General features: G+C 40.0%; 1 protein-coding gene across 2 annotated transcripts in view; it reads left to right on the top strand.

Annotated features, from left to right (window-relative positions):
- The window catches only part of FGFR2 (fibroblast growth factor receptor 2), a 93091-nt gene that overhangs the window by 54349 nt on the left and 20288 nt on the right, over positions 1-18454 (top strand). For both annotated transcript variants that reach the window (XM_065407682.1, XM_065407683.1), the window contains 3 exons: positions 2638-2828; positions 5427-5571; positions 7973-8169. In XM_065407682.1, the coding sequence (XP_065263754.1) occupies positions 2638-2828; positions 5427-5571; positions 7973-8169 (533 nt within the window). The remainder of the gene's footprint in view (positions 1-2637; positions 2829-5426; positions 5572-7972; positions 8170-18454) is intronic.

The following is an 18454-nucleotide window of genomic DNA, read 5'->3' as shown; positions in this document are numbered from 1 at the left end:
GGCCTCATTCTCTGGTTTGTTTAAGGGCAGAGAGTAAGGTCACAAAGGAAATCAAACCCTGATGTGGAGAAATGAAACATGAGGCCTACTGACTTTTAAAAAACATTTTAAATAACATTCTCTAAGGTTTCATTTTATACTGAAGGCAGCTGTAATAAGTTTTGGAAGATGGTGTAAGGTTTCTATTAAAGGGAGACCATGCTTGCTGTTTCTGTACCCAGAAGAAGGAGCAGGGGAACATGGAATTAGACCCTATTTAGCAAAAGGTGAGAAACTTTATAAGTTCTCTCCTGGACTATAAAATAGTAATTTATACATTCTACTGTAATTTACAAATTAAATATTAAGCAGTTCCTAGGCCTTAGAAAATAACACAGATAGCCATGGAATAATTTAATAACTGCAACACAAATGCACTTTTTCCAAAAGTAAAACAAGACTGCTGCTTTGTAGTACACTGCCAGTGTTGCGTCAGTGAATAAATTCCCAGTAGATGCTTGCAGCATGCCAAATATATTGGACTGTATGAAAGATCCCATTGTTCAATGGGCATCATTATTTGCTATTACACTCACAATGTTTGCTTGTGAAACAATTTATTGGAAACTAGTATGTTTAAGAAAGAACACTTGATTTGAAATTCAGTTGATTTTGCTTATAACATTTAAGCTCTTATAATACATTGCCTCTATAAATATTTAGGTCCATTATTCTTTTCTTATCTTTTAAATAAAATGTTTTGAAGGGGCCCTGGATGGCTCAAGAGATTTGGCAATGTGACTTTCACTTCTAATTCATGAGTTCAAATTTGATCTAGGTCAGTATTAACTGTAAATATTTACCATCCAACAGCTATTTAGTGACTTACATGAAGTGAGTTACTGGTCTTAGTCTCATTTCTAATAGGTATCCAGGTTACAAGAAATGTCCCTCCCAAATAGTACCACTTGGAACCCCTGTTCATCTCAGAAGAAAGGGCAAGGGGTGGATGGGTATGGAGAGTATACTGCATTCACTTCTAGACTGCTCAAAGTTGAGGATGTTGAATGATGTACTGTGAGGAAGTTTTCACTGCTCCTGTCAGTTATGATGTGTGGATAATTAGGAGATTTCAATGTGCAGGGCTGTCATTAAGACAACTTTAATTGACACTAGAGTGACCAGATAGCAAATGTGAAAAATCGGGACAGGGGGTGGGGGGCAATAGGAGCCTATATAAGAAAAAGACCCAAAAAATTGGGACTGTCCCTATAAAATCGGGACATCTGTTCACTCTAATTGACACCATATTCAGGTGGAATGGTTTTAAGCTTTGTCAGAGTTCCTTGTCCACCCAGTGTAGCCAATGGAAGCTTTGGGAGGCTGATCCTGTCACAGAAGTCAATGAGAAGTTTGCCATTGGCTCCAGTAGGTGCAAGATCAGGCTCTGTGCACACAAAGAATGTAGAAGCAGGCTCCAAGAGTGAAATCCTGCCTTTGTGGCACTCAATGGCAAAACACCCATTGACATCAATGGAACCAGGATTTCATCCCAAATCTTTACATACTTTGACAACAACTTTCTGCTAGTGACAGTAGCATATTGACTCCTCTTGTAGGTTCACAGACTGTAGAAGTAATAGTTAACTGACAGTAAACCCATCGTGGTATTGAAGATAATTCCATATTCCCCTAAGCCAGGGGTCGGCAACGTTCGGCACGCGGCTCGCCAGGATAAGCACCTTGGCGGGCCGGGCCAGTTTTATTTACCTGCTGACGCGGCAGGTTTGGCCGATCGCGGCCCCCACTGGCCGCGGTTCGCCGTCCCGGGCCAATGGGGGCGGCGAGAAGCGGCGCGGGCGAGCGATGTGCTGGCCGCGGCTTCTCACCGCCCCCATTGGCCCGGGACGGCAAACCGCGGCCAGTGGGGGCCGCGATCGGCCAAACCTGCCGCGTCAGCAGGTAAATAAAACTGGCCCGGCCCGCCAGGGTGCTTACCCTGGCAAGCCGCGTGCCGAACGTTGCCGACCCCTGCCCTAAGCTATACTTAGAATAGGAAGCAACTTTGGTATTTCTGATGCTGTAGTTGATAAAAGTTGACTTTTGTTCACTGTGTTTCAAAAGCCTACTTAATTTTTGTTCCTCTTACACCAAGAGTTTGATGCCTATGCAGCTCTTTTAGTGATGCCTATAATAACTTCATTCATTTTAGAGCAATGATTATTTAATTTTATAAAGTCATAAAACTTTGTTGTTGTTTTTTCTTTTCTGGTTTTATATTAAGTAGAATAAATAAAAACTCAAAAGCATTTGTTATGCTGAACTGTAAAGTAAAATTTATTTTCCTTATTCTATGGTGGCCCAACCTTGAAAAAATGTAAATTTTGTTATGTGGCCTCTTTCCTGTCCCCCTTCCCTCTTCCCCTCCCGCCCTTCTAAATGGGTATTCTTTGTACTACAAGTGTAGTACTCAAGTGATCTCCTTTGAAGTGTAATTTTTGTTATAGATTTTGGCTGCAGTGTTATTTCAGAGGAGTCAGCCAACAGGCTTACAGGGCTTTTTGGCTTGAGTTCATAACAGTGTTCTTGGCAGCACCGCTTATTTATTTATGCATTTTTATTTTTTCTCTCTCTCGCTCCCACTCCCCATCCCAACAGAACGATCACCACACAGGCCCATTCTCCAAGCTGGCCTTCCAGCAAATGCCTCTGCGGTGGTCGGGGGTGATGTGGAGTTTGTCTGTAAAGTATACAGTGATGCTCAGCCTCATATTCAGTGGATAAAACATGTAGAGAAGAATGGCAGTAAATATGGGCCAGATGGATTACCGTATCTTCAAGTTTTAAAGGTGAGGCGTTTCGGCACATTAAATAGCTATTTGGCGCATGGAATATATGTTGTGTGAACCCAAGAGTTTTGAGATCAGGTCTTCTGTTTTCAAGCTGATTAGCTTAAAAAAAAAAAGAACATATCTTACGAATGCAATATTATGTTGAAATGTGCTAGTCTAAATGCTAATTGCGCTAGCTTATGGAAAGTCTATTGTTCTTCCATGGTTTCTTAAATCCATCTCTAAAATAATTTATGCATGTTATATTCAAAGAAGTGAAAAGCCACTAAAAGAACTTCAATGCTATTTATTTGTAGAGAGCATCCAAAGCAAACCAAAGAGAATCTACTCTGTCTCTCACATTTCTTGAGCCTCTTCTTTTCAAAGGCCCCTTAGTAATGGTGAGATCTGCTGCCAATGACTGTTGGCAGTGCTGGGTTCTCTGGATGTGGAGCCTGCAGAGATGTCCATATTTCACCAACTTGATGGGGCATATCAATGGCACAAGGTTATTCTTCTTGGCAGGCATTCTAAGGAAGTTCGTTTAAGGAAATTCTCTGTTATGAAGTTTTCCAAACTGGTTGGCGATGCCAAGAATCCAACCAGTTGGCGTCCAGACTGGTCAGCTATATACCATGTTATTCCATTGAACTAGTATACCAGCTCTGGTGCTCTTCCTTTCCCCTCCCCTGCTTCTATTAACAACTCCTCTTAGTTACTTCTAATTAAAAAACCCAAAGAACAAAAAAAATGTTTTGACACTGGTGTTTACACTAAATGGAAGGTATGTTCTCATGGAGTGTTGGTGGTGGGACCATAAACAGAGTTATGTCCATATTGGGCAGCAGTTACATTGTTCTCCTATGTTATTGGTCTATTCTAGCATTCGGGGATAAATAGTTCCAATGCTGAAGTGCTGACGCTGTACAATGTGACAGAGGCGGACGCTGGAGAATATATTTGTAAGGTCTCCAATTATATAGGGGAGGCCAACCAGTCTGCCTGGCTCACTGTTACAAAAGGTAACAATGTTTTTTAAAGAAAGCTGGATGTGTAGAAGCTGAAAAAAATGGTGCTTTGGGAGACTGCAGGCAGCTTGTAGGATAACTCTTTGGCCTTGGTATATTTATAATCCTCCTTTGGTGATGCAACTGGTATTACACCAGCAGCCATGGAAAAATTCTCACAATAGTCTCTGTCTGTGCTCTGTGTTTTCTGAAGTTGATCTGTCTTAACCAATTTTATTCTCTCTTGTATTTGATGTCTGTCTCTGCATTCAGGTTTGTTGTTAATGCTGTATATTTCATCATAACAAATACAGGGTGGTATTACATAATATTAAGGTCTAATTTTTGCTGCAGCAAATATATACAATTTACATATGTACATATCAACACATAAGTTAGCACAATATTTAGTCATTTGTGACCTTCTACATTACATGCACCTAAATTGCATGTGATTGATTTCCCCCCCCCATTACTTTGTTACAAAATAACTATAATTTAAAAAACAAAGGCTTGCAGCATCATATTGACAATTTATACCTGAAATGATTGGAAAAAACGATGGATAAAATTTTGCTCAGTCTCTCCTTCATTTACTTCAATGTAGTTTCTATTTTTGTTTTAAAATTGTGTTCTCTATATGTCTGGCCTAGTTTCCTCCTAGCAGTCAGTGCAGTGCTTTACCCCTGTTGAACAGTTTGTAGGATCAAGGGCTAAAAGTCTCTCTTTCTGAATTAATTCTAGCTGTAAAAGTTTTGATAATCGATTATACAAAAGATGACGTGACGTGATTAGTGTTGTCAACACAAAACTTTCAAACAACATGGTTCAGGCATCAAAACTCATGAGATTTGTTTACATGTGCTGAGATTTTTATATATATACTTGGGTTCTATTTTGTTTGCCTCCTCATTTTTTAACCTTTAGGGCTTTCTAGCTTTTCTCCACAATCATGGGCTAGTAAAATGAGGGGAAAAGAAGACGAAGCAGCTGAGATTCTCACATAAATGATTCTAGGAGATGGGGTTTTAAGAAAAGCACATCATGAGGCTAGATAATTGAAAATGGTGAGACTTGGCAGCATTGCATAATATGCCATATTTAAATACAATGCAATGGATAAGGAATCCTTAGGGCCATATTCCGCTCAAGATAGCGAACAAGTTGTTTGTGTAGCTGAGGTCAGAATTTGCCTCTTAGGTTTCATCTCTTCAGTGTATATTTTTGTATGGCATTATTCTCTCTGGTAGCTGAGTGGTACCAGATACTGTCCTACTTTGTTTTCTCTCTGTTTTTCTTTCAATCTACTTTTATTCTTAAAAAAAGAGGAAAGAAAACTAAGTGTTGTGGGTTAATTTTTCCATGTCATTTGATTGCATGCATGTTTAGGTGGTGAGTTTAGGTCTGGTGAAGGGTGTTGATTACTCTCTGAGGTGAGCTGGGACCTGTTGGTAAACACCTTTTGGATGAGGGATTTGTGGATGGGGAAGGAACTTTGGATCTGCACACCACTGACTTCACAAAGTGCAAAGCCCTGTGGTTCCATAGCCCTGTCCACAAGAATTCCCACAATGTCTAGCTTTTCTCTTGCTTCCCTTTTTTTTTCTAGGCCGCCGGTGTTAACACCACGGACAAAGAAATTGAGGTTCTCTATATACGGAATGTAACTTTTGAGGATGCTGGGGAGTATACATGCTTGGCGGGTAATTCTATTGGGATATCCTTTCACACTGCATGGTTGACAGTTCTGCCAGGTATACACGGCTCTCTTTCAGTGGTTTTTCCTCTTTTATTTTCTTTGTTGATTGCTGCAGAATTAGCACAGCTTCTGTCTCAGAAATGGGGCTTTTATTATCCTCAAAATTCTTTATTATTATTATTATTTTTAAAGAAAGTTGCCTTGATAAGTCTGTGAATGTCTTACAGAACTGCACTTAGTCTGCAGCTATAAAAAATGTAAAGGACAAATTGAACCACTATCAGGCTTAATTTAAACATCTTTACTTTCATCAAACATTCATCAGAAATTTGAAGGAAATATATCTTCTTAGTGCTTAATGAGATACTGAGAATCAACACATTGATCATCACAAACTTTTCCCATAAGATGAAATTCAAAATTACCAAGGTAATTTTGAAACTAATTTGGCCATTATAAAGTATGTTTCAGCAAAATCTCTAAGCCATTTAATATGTTTGGGTTCATTTTTACTTATAACCTAAGTCTCTTGTGAGAATCATTGGGTCTAATTTTAAAGCCAGCAGAATGTATACAGAAGCAGTGTATTATATACCTTGGGAATCGGTTCTGTGCATCTTTCAACATTGCATGTTTCAAAAGAATGAATAGTTAATTTGCTTTTACTGCAAAGCATGTCCTGGAATGCGGGGATTGATGTTTTTTCTTAGGAGAAACAAACATCAATGTGCTTTATTGCCTGACAATTGTTAGCTATCAGAAAATGTAACCTTTTCGTTTATTTCTATGCTAGTCAAACTTTCTTATGTATAACTGTTAGCTATAATGTAACTGCCTTGATGTTACCTTTGAGATAACTTGAACTATCTGAGGTTTGCTGGGCCATTATGTACTTGAGCATTAATTAATTCTTAATCCTAAGAAAAAGGTGCAATTACCTGCATGTGTGTCTTGCATAATTGTGTAGTTATGGTTTGTGCTACACAAGTGAAATGTTCTTAATATCTACTGGCCATTTTGTCTTTATTATTAAAATGCACTGGACAAAACAGTTCCATTATATCTCACTCGCCTCTTGCCCAGTGAACTGACGCCTGCATGGTTCATTCATCACTAAGCAGTCAGACAGTGCTTATGCTGAGCTTGCTTCTACTCGCAGTGTCTGCATTTTGAAAGTGACTGATTAGCATCTTTTAACCAATTTGCTTGAATGATATATGATGTTAACAGAAGACGAGGTACAAGAAAACTTGGATGTGCACTGCTTGCAGAGTGACCACTGATTGCTATGGAATGCTGCCTTTTTGGAGGCATATTCCAGATAAAGGTTTACATAAAGATGAACTTAGAGTATTTGCATATGTAACCGTCTTGAGGATAACTTCAAAATGGTTTCAGTAAGAATAGCAGCTACTTACAAAAAGACACACGCACACACACGTATATGTATATCAAAATAAGGACTAATCTTATTGACCCGTAACCACTGATAAGGTTAAAAAAAAAGTGCTGTGTTAGTATGAAAACTATTATGTAGGTCTGACTGAAGGAGAATCATTAAAGTGTATTGAAAGCAATTCAGTCATCTTGTTTGTTTATTTATTCTTTTTAGTCTGAGGCTGGGCTCTTCAAAAGAGCCTAAGGGAATCAGGCACCCAACTGAAATAGAAATTAAGCAGAAGTTGGGCAGCTAATTCCCTTCAACTAATTTAAGAATCCCAGCTTGAGTTAAGAAGCACACTTATTATAAGGGGCTGATGGATCCTGCATTCCTTGTGCACTTCTTTCCCAGTGGAAATCTTGGATATGCAAGCAACGCAGGCTCATGCCCAAAGTACATTCTATTTAGGAGTTTATAAGCCTTTCTTTTAGCCTAGCTAAATGAATAAGTGTTTGTCTGTAAATGTGCGTTCAGCCGGTTAGCAAAGTTAAATACAATGCTCTTGTGAATTATTTTGACTTAAATCTGTCATTTGTTGCTATCAAAAAATTGGCTTAACTATTTATTCATCTGGAGTGAATTATGTGCCCATTTTCTCCTCGAGAGCTTGGCTTAAAAGTCAGAACTGGAAAACAAAGCTAGGTAGTTTTAATTTTTAGCACTAAATTCACAATGAAGCAAAATGAGTAATCCCAACAACTATATATATATGTGTAGACAAACAAAGACAGACCAACAGAGAGAGAGAGAGACACACACACACACACACACACACACACACACACTTACACTTCAAAATTATCTTGAACCAGCAATCTGGAGAGGGAGACCAGTGTACTGATTATGAGATGTTCTAAACAAATTCTTTGGAGATCAACAGTATTCTGTATTTCATGAAGTCACTGCATGAAGTCCCCATGTAATTTAATGTTGTTCCGATTACTGTACTGATACATGTTTGTGCCGTGTGCTAACTCTGTGGCATGATTGTTCCTCCTCCAAACTTGCAACCTAGCTCCTGATGAAAAAAAAGAGTATCCATCATCCCCAGACTACCTGGAGATAGCAATTTACTGCATAGGGGTCTTCTTAATTGCCTGTATGGTGCTGACAGTCATCTTGTGTCGTATGAAGAACACTACCAAGAAGCCGGACTTCAGCAGCCAGCCTGCCGTGCACAAGCTGACTAAGCGCATTCCTCTGCGCAGACAGGTAACAGAAAGTAGATAAAGAGTTTAAAAAACTTTTACCCCCTCCCCAAAAGAAAAGAGAGCGAGAGAGCCATGAAATCGATTTGTAAGATCAGAGTTTTGATATAGATTCAAATCAGTTGTACACAAAATTGCCATAAAAGAGTTGGTTTCAGTGCCTAAAACCCTAGGAAGCCAGAATATGGAGAGCCTCATCCTAAATGTAGAGTATATGCCTCAAGGGAAGAAGAAAGCAGGGTGGGTGGTAGGGGAAGGGACATTAAAAATGAAGCATGTTCTATATTAGCAGTCCACAGGGGAAAATGCACTTGATGCAATTATGGCCTGATCCAATGCTCGTTGAAGTTAGTGGAAAATTTCCAGCTGGCTTAAAAAATGGGCGTCACAATAGATCCTTATTTAATTTTATTTATAATTTTGTTTCTAAGGTACCTATCATTGTAGTAAGTGCGTACCAGACAGAAAGAGGAAATTTTTAGGAAGCATTTCCAGAGACTGAGCGGGAAGGAATTTCAGTACATCATAATGCTAACCAAAGACCCAGAAACAGCTTCAGAAATACACAAGAGCATAATCAAATAGTAGGGGAGAGATTAAACAAATTCTCAAAGGCAATTTGATTAAGCTGCGGATGCATTTGGAACCTGGCCATAGGGAAAAACTAATACCAAATTTGAAACATACATCACAAAAAAAAGTCACGTGAAACATTCATTGAATCTATTAAAGCAACTTTGACTCATCATTGGCAATAAAAGTCTCTGGAGAGGGCAGTACCAGGAACTACAAACCAGTCGAGCAAGTAATAGGCTTTTTAGCTTTGTCATAAGCCCATCACTTGCCAAAACAGCAAGATTCCCACATACTATCTTCTTTTAAAAGACTTGTTTCTTTTGAGGTTGTAGTTTAATATGTTTTGATTTTCTTGCTATATGTCTTCAGAAGAAATGGGCCTACGCCACAAAAATTTACTCCCAGATTTCCAATGCCTCAGGATTCAGAGGTGTCTGGATTTGGGGGTGTGCTTCATTATAAAAATATAGGGTCCATCAGCAAAATTTAGATTCAGATTCTGCTTTCTAATGTTCAAAGGTGTTTGGATCTGGCCCATCTATAAGATTAGTAGTTTGTACAAAATTCCCATTGTTTTTGCAGCCTGTTCAGAATATTATATCATTTGTAATGATGTGTCCCCCTCAGAAAGTTTGTTTTTTTCAATGTGGATAAGCATATAGACGTTTAGATTCTTATTGTGGAAATGAGTCTTAATTTAATAAGCTATGCTTTTTTTGTTTTGTTTTTGCTTTTGCTGGATTTCTAGTTCTTCTGGGTTAGAAACACTGTGAGGGGAACCTTTATTGCAATATTTTAGTCCTCCGATCCTGAATACAGGAAGTGCAGAGGTTCATAGAATTTGAATAGGGAGGGAAAATGCCCAAACTTTTTCAAACCTTAAATATGTTTGGTTTCCTCTTATGGTCAAAGATTTGTGTCAGTTCTGATTTTATTTGAATCTCTTTGCTCATCACTAACCATTGTAATTCTGTTTCTAAACTTGCTTGCATTTGCATTTGATTGCAAATGAGGAGAGAGAAAGTTTGGTGTGACCCCCCCCCCCCAAAGCCCTGCTAATTAAGCCTGTGGAACGTGATTGATTGATCAGAAAGAGCCACATTCACCACACAGATATATATTAAAAATTCTATGTCAATTGTTCTTCACAAAGAAGGCCTTTTAAATGTAGCCCCCTTATCCAGAGAAGGAGATGTGTATCAGCTCCTACAATAAAAGACATTTATTGGACTGTGGCCTGAATGACAAGAATTGTACTAAAATGTTGATGACAGAGAAAATGCCATTGGAATCCTCTGCGTGCCTTCACGGTCACCAGCCAGGCTTAAGGCTCATTGTGAACTCATTTTTTTCTGATGAAAAATACTTTTGGACTGGTGGTTTGTTAGGTGTCTTTTCGGTATGTGTGTGACATCCTGTGCCAATAATTGCCCTCGGTTTAATCATTTGTCATCAGTAGTGAATTCTTCATGTGTTATACATTCTCTGCTGATGGGTCAAATTCCCAAGGGGCTGATTTAAGCATGGGAATGAAACTGGCAAAGATGAGGAATTAGTTTGACTGTGAATGGCATCTTCTCTAGGTGGGAAGAGGTTTACTGCTGAGTACCGTAGTGCTCAGGTTGGGAGTCTTATAACTATTATTTAGTGAATTTCCACTACATTTTATCCTTCTACACATGTAAGATTTTTTTCCTACCAAAATTCAGTTGTTTCCACATTCCAGAGACGTTATAGGGTCAGAATGAAGTTAATCAGAAAAAAATATTTTCCCCACCCTTTGCCCTGACCTCACTGTGCTCTGGTACCTTCTTTTTGAACAGGAACTGCCTATGAGCCCAATGCTGTTAGTTACAGCAAATCGGGCCTACCCTGGTGTGTGTCTTTGGCATTCTGTGTGGGAGTAACTATTCACAGGTTTGGGAGGTGAACTGCTTATGGGATTGGGTATTATGACACCAGTCAGAGCATAGATCTCAAATAGTCACTTCTTTGGGCAGAGGAACCAAAGTGGAAGGCTGAACATCAGTAAGAACTTTCACTTATTTTGTGGAACAATTTTATGCCTTTAATAAAATAGATGACACTGTAGTTTAGTGTTCTGGACGTTAGGGTCCCATAGCTTGTGACTTGCCAGGGTTACAAACATACTAATGGATAAGTAGGAACGCTCTCATGCCTAGCAAATTTTCCAAGTATTGATTACAGTAATGGATCAGAAGGAAATATTTTCAGTCCCTTCTCCTTTGTGTGTTGTGAGAAGGGAAGGTATTTTACAGAGAGACATATTTTAAATACATGTAAATTAATTTGATGAGCCTATCAGCTGGTCTAGAAGTAGGCTGTTGAGTCTAAAACTATGGAGATATAGCAAATGTATTTGTAATGATAAAAAGGATAAATAGGTTAATTGATCTGAGGGAAGACTGAGTTCACCAAATGGAATAACATAATTCAGAATGATGGTATTTGATAGGATTAAAAAAGAAGAGAGAGAAAGAGAAAGAAATAGTTCAGATTTAGGAAGTTAAGATTAAGCATAATGGAGGATAGCTGAGGAGTAGAGAAGGTCAAACATAGTATCTGTCTTTGAAAAGGGTACCAAAGAAAACCTGGAGAATTATAGACCTGCAATACCTGGAAAGACACTAGAACAAGCACCTCATAGGACAGGATTAGAATTCAAAACAAACTTGACAAATTGGGGAACTTGGTCTAAAATCAACAAGATGAAATTCAATAAAGACAAGTGCAAAGTACTGCACTTAGGGAGGAAAGATCAAAGGCATGACTACAAAATGGGGACTAACTGGCTAGGTGGTGGTACTGCTGTAAAGGATCTGGGAGTTATAGTGATCACAAAGTGAATATGAGTCAGCAATGTGATGCAGTTGCAAAAAAGGCTAATATCATTCTGGGGTTTATTAACAGAAGTGTCATATGTAAGATATGGAGGTAATTGTCCCATTCTGCTTGACATTGGTGAAGCCTCCACGGGAGTACTGTGTCCAATTCTGGGTACTACCCTTTAGGAAAGATAAGGATAACTTGAAGAGAGTCCAGAGGCAAGCAATCAAAATGATAAAAGGTTTAGAAAACCTGACCTATGAGGAAAGGTTAAAAAAACTGGGCATGTTTAGTCCTGAGAAAATAAGACTTTGGGGGAACCTCACAACAATCTTCAAATATGTGAAAGGCTGTTATAAAGAGGGTGGTGATCAATTCTTCTCCATGTCCACTGAAGGTAGGACAAGAAGTAATGGGCTTAATCTGCAGCAGGGAAGATTTAGGTTGGATATTAAGAAAAAACTTTCTAACACTAAGGTTAGTTAAGATCTGGAATAGGCTTCCAAGGGAGGTTGTGGAATCCCCCCATCCTTGGAGGTTTTTTAGAACAGGTTGGACAAACATCTGTCAGAGATGGTGTAGGTTGACTTGGTCCTGACTCAGCACAGGGGCCTGTACTTGACCTCTCAAGGTCTCTTCCAGTTCTACATTTCTATAATATTTCATGTAGTATTGATCTATGAGTTTGGTCTTCAGCCCACAAATACTCTCACAAACAGTTCTGGTTAGGATATGGCCCAAAATGTTTGTCTTAATATATCATCAATCATCATCATCATTCCCATAATGGCATTGGTCATTGGGGCACCATCATTGATGAGCAATCAGCCAATTGTCTCCACCCCTGACGATTGTGTGTCAGTGCTTGAGTCTCCGCGAAGTCCATTCCTGTCCACCCTTTTATGTTGTCAATCCACCTCTTCTTCTCTTCCCCTGTACTGTCCCTTGGAGGGTGATCTTGGATAGGCCAGATGATCGTGTTACATGGCTTGCGCTTCTTCATGGTCATCAGCAGGTCTTCATATGACCCAGCGCATTGGGTGATGAAGTTGCGGACCTCTTCATTAGTGATGCGGTCGAAGTAGGAGATGCCCAGGATTTTACGGAAGTATCTCATCTCTACTACCTATATTTTCCCTTCAAGTTCTGCCGTAAGAGTCCATGTCTCGCATGCATACAGAAAAATGGAGATGACCAATGTGTGCGTCAGTTTCAGTTTGGATTCCAGGGAGATGTTCTTATTACTCCAAATTGGCTTTAGCTTTGCTACTGCTGCTGCTGTTTGCACAGTTCTTGCCCAAATTTCTGTCTTGTATCCTTCATCAGTGATGATTGCTCCCAAATACTTGAACTATTTCACTGTCTCCAGCTCTTGTCCACTGACAGTGATATGTGAGCTGATCCCATCACGTTTGTTTGTCATTAGCTTGGTTTTCTCTGCACTGATTTCCATGCCCTATTTTCGGAGGTTTCATCCAATCATTTCACAAGGCTGGCAAGTTCATCTTCGCTGCCTGCCAGGCCATCAATGTCATCAGCGAACCGAAGATTTGAGATTGTTCGCCCCACAATTCTGACTGTGCATATGTGATATTCTAGGGCGTCAGTCATTATGCACTCCAAGTAGATTTTGAACAGTGTGGGCGAAAGAAGGCAGCCTTGCTGGACTCCAAAGTGGTGCGAAACCACTCTCCTATTGTGTCATTGACAAGAACTGCACTACTGGCCTTGGCATACAGTTGTTTAATGGTAAGAATAAGCTTACAACCAACATTGTACTTCTTCATGGTTGCCCAGAGAGCTTCATGCCATACTCTGTCAAATGCCTTCTTGAAGTCAACAAAGATGTGGTAGATGTCCTGCTGGTGTTGTAAGTACTTCTCACATAAAACATGAAGGTTGAAAATCTGTTCTGTGGTACTTCTTCCAGCACAAAAGCCAGCCTGTTCTTCAGCAATGATATTCTCCACTTGTGGCTTCAATCTGTTCAATATGACTTTCAATATCACTTTGCTGGGATGGATAATTAAGCTTATGGTCCGGTAATTTTGACACAGTTGCAGGTTGCCTTTCTTTGGCAGAGTGATGATTAGTGACTGTGTCCACGTGGAGGGCCACTCACCGGTCTGCCAGATCTTGTTGAGTACATCTATTACTATTTCTCCTCCAAATTCATCAATTCGGCTGGGATGTTGTCAATACCTGTAGCCTTTCCGTTCTTGAGTGATTTCACAGCTGTCGCTATTTCTTCATGTAGTATTGGAAAGTCATCCTCCTCTGTTGAATCTGGGCTGTCTAAGACACTGGGATCTCCATTTGTCTGGTGGTTGTACAGATCAGAGCAGTAGTTTATCCACTTATTGATGATGTCCCTTTCTTCTGTAAGACGGTTCCCTTCTTTGTCTTGAATTGCGTTAGCTTTGGACCATCTTTCCTTCGTCAGATCTGGAAGGCTCATTTGCTATTTTTATTACTGATGCACACTTCAATTTTAGAGCATTGTTTTTCAATCCATATCTCCTTGGCCACCTTCATTCCTTTCTTGATCTTTCTGCCAATCGCTCTGTATTTATCAGTTCCCTCAGTGCTATTCTTGTCTCTCTTAAGTTCTCTTCTAATGTCACACATTTGTAGTATTTCATTTGTGACCCATGGTTTTGTCTTCTTACGATGTTTCCCAAGAATGTTCATTGCTGCCTCATTCATTACAGCATTGAAATTGTTGGTCTTGTTTCTACGTTTTCCTCTAGAGCAAGCAGCGGGGCAGATTTTCTGCCGATCATTGCTTGGAATGATTCTGCAATGTTTCGGTCTCTGAGAATTTCTAAGTCAAATGCTTATAACTACAGTAAGACTCCTCACTTAGTGAATTTGCTTTGTATTTTCTTAGGTGCAGTCATTCAGATGGGAAGTATTATCAGGATTTCTGTCAATAGCTGATTCCATTGCTTACTTACTAATTATGCATGTGACTTCAGATTAGCTTTTAGAATGAAGCCTTCAAAGAGACAGAAAGTAGACATTCACTGCTACACCCTCACAGCCTGCGTTGCAGAACTGACAGATCTAGGCTTTAAATCTGCATAAATCATAAATGCAGGAAAACATCCCTTCATAATCAATTACTGAAAATTACATGCTCTTCCACAGCTAATTTCATCACATTAAACTTGAATTACCATGCAAGATTTATTTATATTTTGATACCACATACAGTATATAAATTATTTTTTTCTGAACTGGTTAAATTCAGTGCATTCAACCCAAGGACAATTACTCACTTGGGTAGATGCATAAGGGGTGGAGTGAGTGGAAGACTCCTTGCTCCCCATTTTAAGCTTGTTTGGGGGGGCTAACCACAGAGTCTAGGGAGTTAAGAGACTGTACAAGTTTGATAGTGAAGTTGGTTCTAGAATGATCCTGCAAAGAGAAGAGATGGAGTAAGAGCAGGGTCATAACTGCAATCCCCTGTGTAGTAAGTATTCAGTGAACCTGCTCAAGAAGGAGTGGGGAGAATGTGTACCACACTAGCCTATTTAAAGGCTGGCGCAGAGGATCTGTTGCATCATGAATTGTGACAGAGTAAGCCAAAATTCTGCCTTGGATTTTCATTACAGTGCAGTTTCTCTACATCTCCTTAACACCGGGCTTTGCCTTAAAGGCACAGTCTAGCCTTTAATATTTACACCATAAATCTCTCAGATCATTACACAATTGAAACCAAAACCTAAGGTTCAGAGAAGGACAACTAAAATGATTAGGGGTTTGGAGAGGGTCCCATATGAGGAGAGATTAAAGAGGCTAGGACTTTTCAGCTTGGGAAAGAGGAGACTAAGGGGGGGATATGATAGAGGTATATAAAATTATGCGTGGTATAGAGAAAGTAAATAAGGAAGTGTTATTTACTCCTCATAATACAAGAACTAGGGGTCACCAAATGAAATTAATAGGCAGCAGGTTTAAAACAAATAAAAGGAAGTTCTTCTTCACACAGCGCACAGCCAACTTGTGGAACTCCTTACCTGAGGAGGTTGTGAAGGCTAGGACTATAACAGCATTTAAAAGAGAACTAGATAAATTCATGGAGGTTAAGTCCATTAATGGCTATTAGCCACGATGGGTAAGGAATGGTGTCCCTAGACTCTGTTTGTCAGAGGGTGGAGATGGATGGCAGGAGAGAGATCACTTGATCATTGCCCGTTAGGTTCACTCCTTCTGGGGCACCTGGCATTGGCCACTCTCGGTAGACAGGATACTGGGCTAGATGGACCTTTGGTCTGACCCAGTACGGCCGTTCTTATGTTCTGCTGTCTCACATTGCTGAAATGACTTCTCCATTCTGAACTTTGGGGCATATCTCAGCAAAGCAGCAAGCTCTGGGATGAGGTTGCCCATGTCCCCAGAAGCATGGGGCAGCAGTGATCTACTTAAAAAGGGATATATAATATGCAAGAAAATGTGTGTTTCCTACATACTACTCCTAAAAAAAATATTCAAGTAGGTTAAAGCTGCTGTAATATGTCATTGACCTTCCCCTAGGTGGAATATTCTTCACTGTTATATAGTGACTGATAAACAAAAACACTTGATGTAGATTTCAAAGGCTTATTTTTGCTATTACAGAAGGAAGGAAAGGCCATTTTAAAATAGTTGTCTAACCTCAGAGGGCCTCCTCTGACCAAGGGCCAACTCAGTCTGCCTTCCTCTTTTCTCAAGCAAGACCTTTATAGCCCTTCAGCTCCCATAACTTCTTGCAGTGCTCCAATTAATCAATCAAAATTATATTCCCTGCGAGCATGGTCTATTCCTTTCCTTATGACTAATACTGGGGGATCCCTCTGGATTTCACTCATCCGTCATACCCAGGCTAATTCACTTTTATTTCATATAGAGGTTAGTCAATTACATAGTTACTGTGTGAAGTAAACAGGTTCAGTTATACTGAAATGGAAATTGGCAAATAATTTCAGCTGTTTTTCTGCAACATTATTGCAGCTTTCTGCTTCAAAATACACTTACAGGTTTACAGTTTCTTCCAAGTTTAAATGTAAACATGTTTTTAACCTAGTAAAACCGCTGACTACAATCCTCTTTTAAGTTGACAAGCAAATGATCAAAGTTAGAGACAGTTGTTTGTACTAATAACATCCTATCAATGAAATAAAGTTCTGAAAACCCATTTCAGATCATTCTTTGATGTGCATGAGATATTAACTAAGTAACGCACCATTTTATTCACACCTTCATGGTGCAGTGTCCATTGAAAACAGCAGTGGCTATGATGATGAAGTAAAATGTCAGATCACTATAACCTTTACTCAGAGTTCTGCAAATTGGTGTTTTTAATCTGAACTGTTTTCGATTGTTAAGTTGCTACTAAAGGTGAGCCTGATCATCGCCTATGAGAGTCAGGGCCGGCTCTCAAGCGGCGGGGAAAAAAAAAAAGAAGTTGCGATCGGCGGCAGCTCCACCGCGCCGCTTTCTTCTTCGGCGGCAGGTCCTTCCCTCGGAGAGGGACCAAGGGACCCGCCGCCAAATTGCCACTGAAGAGCTCGATGTGCCACCCCTTCCCCTTGGCCTCCCCAAACACCTGCTTGCTGGGCTGGTGCCTGGAGCTGGCCCTGATGAGAGTCACTCTTGCTGCATTTACCAAAACACCATTGGGGAATTAATGGTGCCCAAGCAAATTTGGATGGAATATTCCAAATTCCATTTATGCTTTTAAACTACTTCTCTTAGTAACTGCTTGCCACCCTGAATTCTACCTATTTGTGGTTGTGGAAAATTTTCTGAATTCCTGGACACGTGCCTGATTTTGTGAAGTATGCTGTTCGCTTACATGTCATTTCATCACTTTGTATCAGTTAAGAGCTTCTCAGTTAACACAGAAGGGCAGACAGGCATTTGTAAATAGTAAATGATATAGGGTATGGACATAAAGGGTGAAATCCTGACACCATTAAAGTCAATGAGAGTTTTGCCATAGACTTCAGTGGGGCAAGGATCTCATTAAGGCATCTACTCCTTGTTGTAGAAGTATAGAAAAAAAATAATTTATGTTGCACTGATAGAGTGCTAGACTCTTGACAGACAAGTATAAAGACAGAATACCTGCCCCAAAGATCTTTCAGTCTAAAATAAACTGTATAAACAAAGTAAGGGGAACAAAGAGCAGTGTGACTAAATGATGAAGAGGGACTAGCGTCTTGTGAGTTTCACAGTTCTTGTTTCTTTCAATTTGTTTGGTGTTTATCATTAGTTAGCTTGATGACTTGGCATTTTGGTCATGACCAGGGATTGAACTGGAGACTTCTAGAGCTAAAAGCATCAGCCTCTACAACTTGAGTTAAAGGTCTAATTTTCTGATCTGGGAGTTGTATACAGTATTGTATCCTCAGTGAATCAGGCACATTAGCACTTCTGCTGAAAGTACTAGGGTTTATAGGGCCTAGGAAGAAGTGTGCTTTAAAGAGGGAAAGGCATAGAGGATGATAGATTGGATCAGGGAGGAATTTTCAGGCACGGAAGGAGGTCTGGAAGCCATAATGAAGGAAATTAAAGGGCTAGGCAAGGGAGGAATGAAAGGAGTTGAGAACAGAGGAGTAGGCAGGAGCTAGATTGTGCAGGTCATTGAAGGTGAGCACAAGGAGGTTTGCATTTGATGTGGAAGACCGTGGGAAGCCTGTAAAAGTGATTTGAAGAGGGACTGGATGTGGTCAGAGCGACAGGCAAGGTCGATGCCTTGAGAGAGAACATTTTGGGCAGATTGAAGAAGCCTGAGCTGAGAGTATGGCTCCAGGCACCAGCCTGGCAAGCAGGTGCTTGGGGCGGCCGCTCCGGAGAGGGGCGGCAGGTCCAGCTATTCG

The sequence above is a fragment of the Emys orbicularis genome, chromosome 7 (genome assembly GCF_028017835.1).
Source record: "Emys orbicularis isolate rEmyOrb1 chromosome 7, rEmyOrb1.hap1, whole genome shotgun sequence".
In the NCBI taxonomy this organism is placed as follows: domain Eukaryota; kingdom Metazoa; phylum Chordata; order Testudines; family Emydidae; genus Emys; species Emys orbicularis.
Note: the sequence above shows the minus strand (reverse complement) of the source record. Positions and strands in the feature narration are given on the sequence as shown.